Raw genomic sequence first — 1169 nt, forward strand, 5'->3', positions numbered from 1 at the left:
AAAATCTCTCTTTTCACTTGATATCGATTGCGGCTTTCTTACTGTTTTCTAAAACAATTTTCTAATATAAAATTTTCTAATTCAATAAATTTTTATATTAAAAATCTGCTTTAAAAACAGTAAAAAAAAAACTATTCCGAACAAAATTTAAGTGTCTATACTGAGCAGATTAACAGACATTGATGATAATTTTCTGAATGTTGATAACAAAAGGCTCTCACTGAAAGAAGTGTTTCAGTCACTTTGGTGAGTTGTTAACAAAATCAATGCAAGTCTGACAAGCGCAATCTGGGAAGCGACAGATCTCACAACCAAAGCAGACGCAGAGAGTGCAACCTTTGCACAAAGCAGTGCGCGAGCATCCTCTGATGGAGCGACGACTTGCGCGCTCTTCCTCATCATCACAATCATCAGAAGGCAGATCAGAGCATTTCCATTTGGCATCGAGCACAGCATCATGGTAAGTTCTGCAGTCCACTTTGGTTTGCCGACGAAATCTTCTCTCCTTGTTGCATATGCTACAGCGAACAAACTCATCCCGGTGGCATGGTCTCCCTTTGTTACCTCTATAAGAGCTTCCACCATATACTTTTTCATGGTACTTCAGCAATGCTGTTTTCAGCAATGGAATCTTTTTTCCTTTAACAATGACCCTGAATGTTTCCTTCTCTTTTTGTAAATTTTAACAATGAAATTTTCAATTATGAGTATTGTTCAATTACTAAATAACATATCCAAATGAACTCATTTAATGTTAATTGACTCTAATATTAAGGGACCTTAAAAATTCCCTAACATTTCTAAATCTAGATTTATCACATTGATTGATGATTGCACTTGAATACAAAGGTATATCTTATAAAACATAAATTTAATATCACTCATATTCTTCAAATATTTATTGCTATGATATAAAATCAATTTGGTGTTACGACTAAGAAAATAAGCTTGATATTATTTTAATCAAATCATAACTTATTTTTTCAATAAAAAAGAGTATTATTCAGATATCCTCCTACCATAACATCTCATAGCAGAATGAGGTGACAAAAGAAAACATTGACACCTACTCGAATTTATGAGGACCCTTCCCTTCTAAGATCAATTCCCCAAAAGGATATTGAGGAGAAGTTGTCCTAACCTCCATATACTAATTATAGAATACCATT

At 33.4% G+C, this 1169-nt stretch overlaps 1 protein-coding gene across 1 annotated transcript; it reads right to left on the minus strand.

Moving 5' to 3' along the window:
• Window positions 1–48: 48 nt before the first annotated feature.
• LOC110115559 (protein ULTRAPETALA 1-like) lies at window positions 49–669 on the minus strand (the record flags this gene model as incomplete). The annotated part of the gene is made up of 1 exon (XM_020848821.2): window positions 49–669. A coding segment is annotated over one exon (431 nt), but the record flags the coding sequence as incomplete, so codon positions are not given.
• Window positions 670–1169: the final 500 nt, after the last annotated feature.

Source organism: Dendrobium catenatum, unplaced genomic scaffold, assembly GCF_001605985.2.
Source record: "Dendrobium catenatum unplaced genomic scaffold, ASM160598v2 original_scaffold_42912, whole genome shotgun sequence".
NCBI lineage: Eukaryota > Viridiplantae > Streptophyta > Magnoliopsida > Asparagales > Orchidaceae > Dendrobium > Dendrobium catenatum.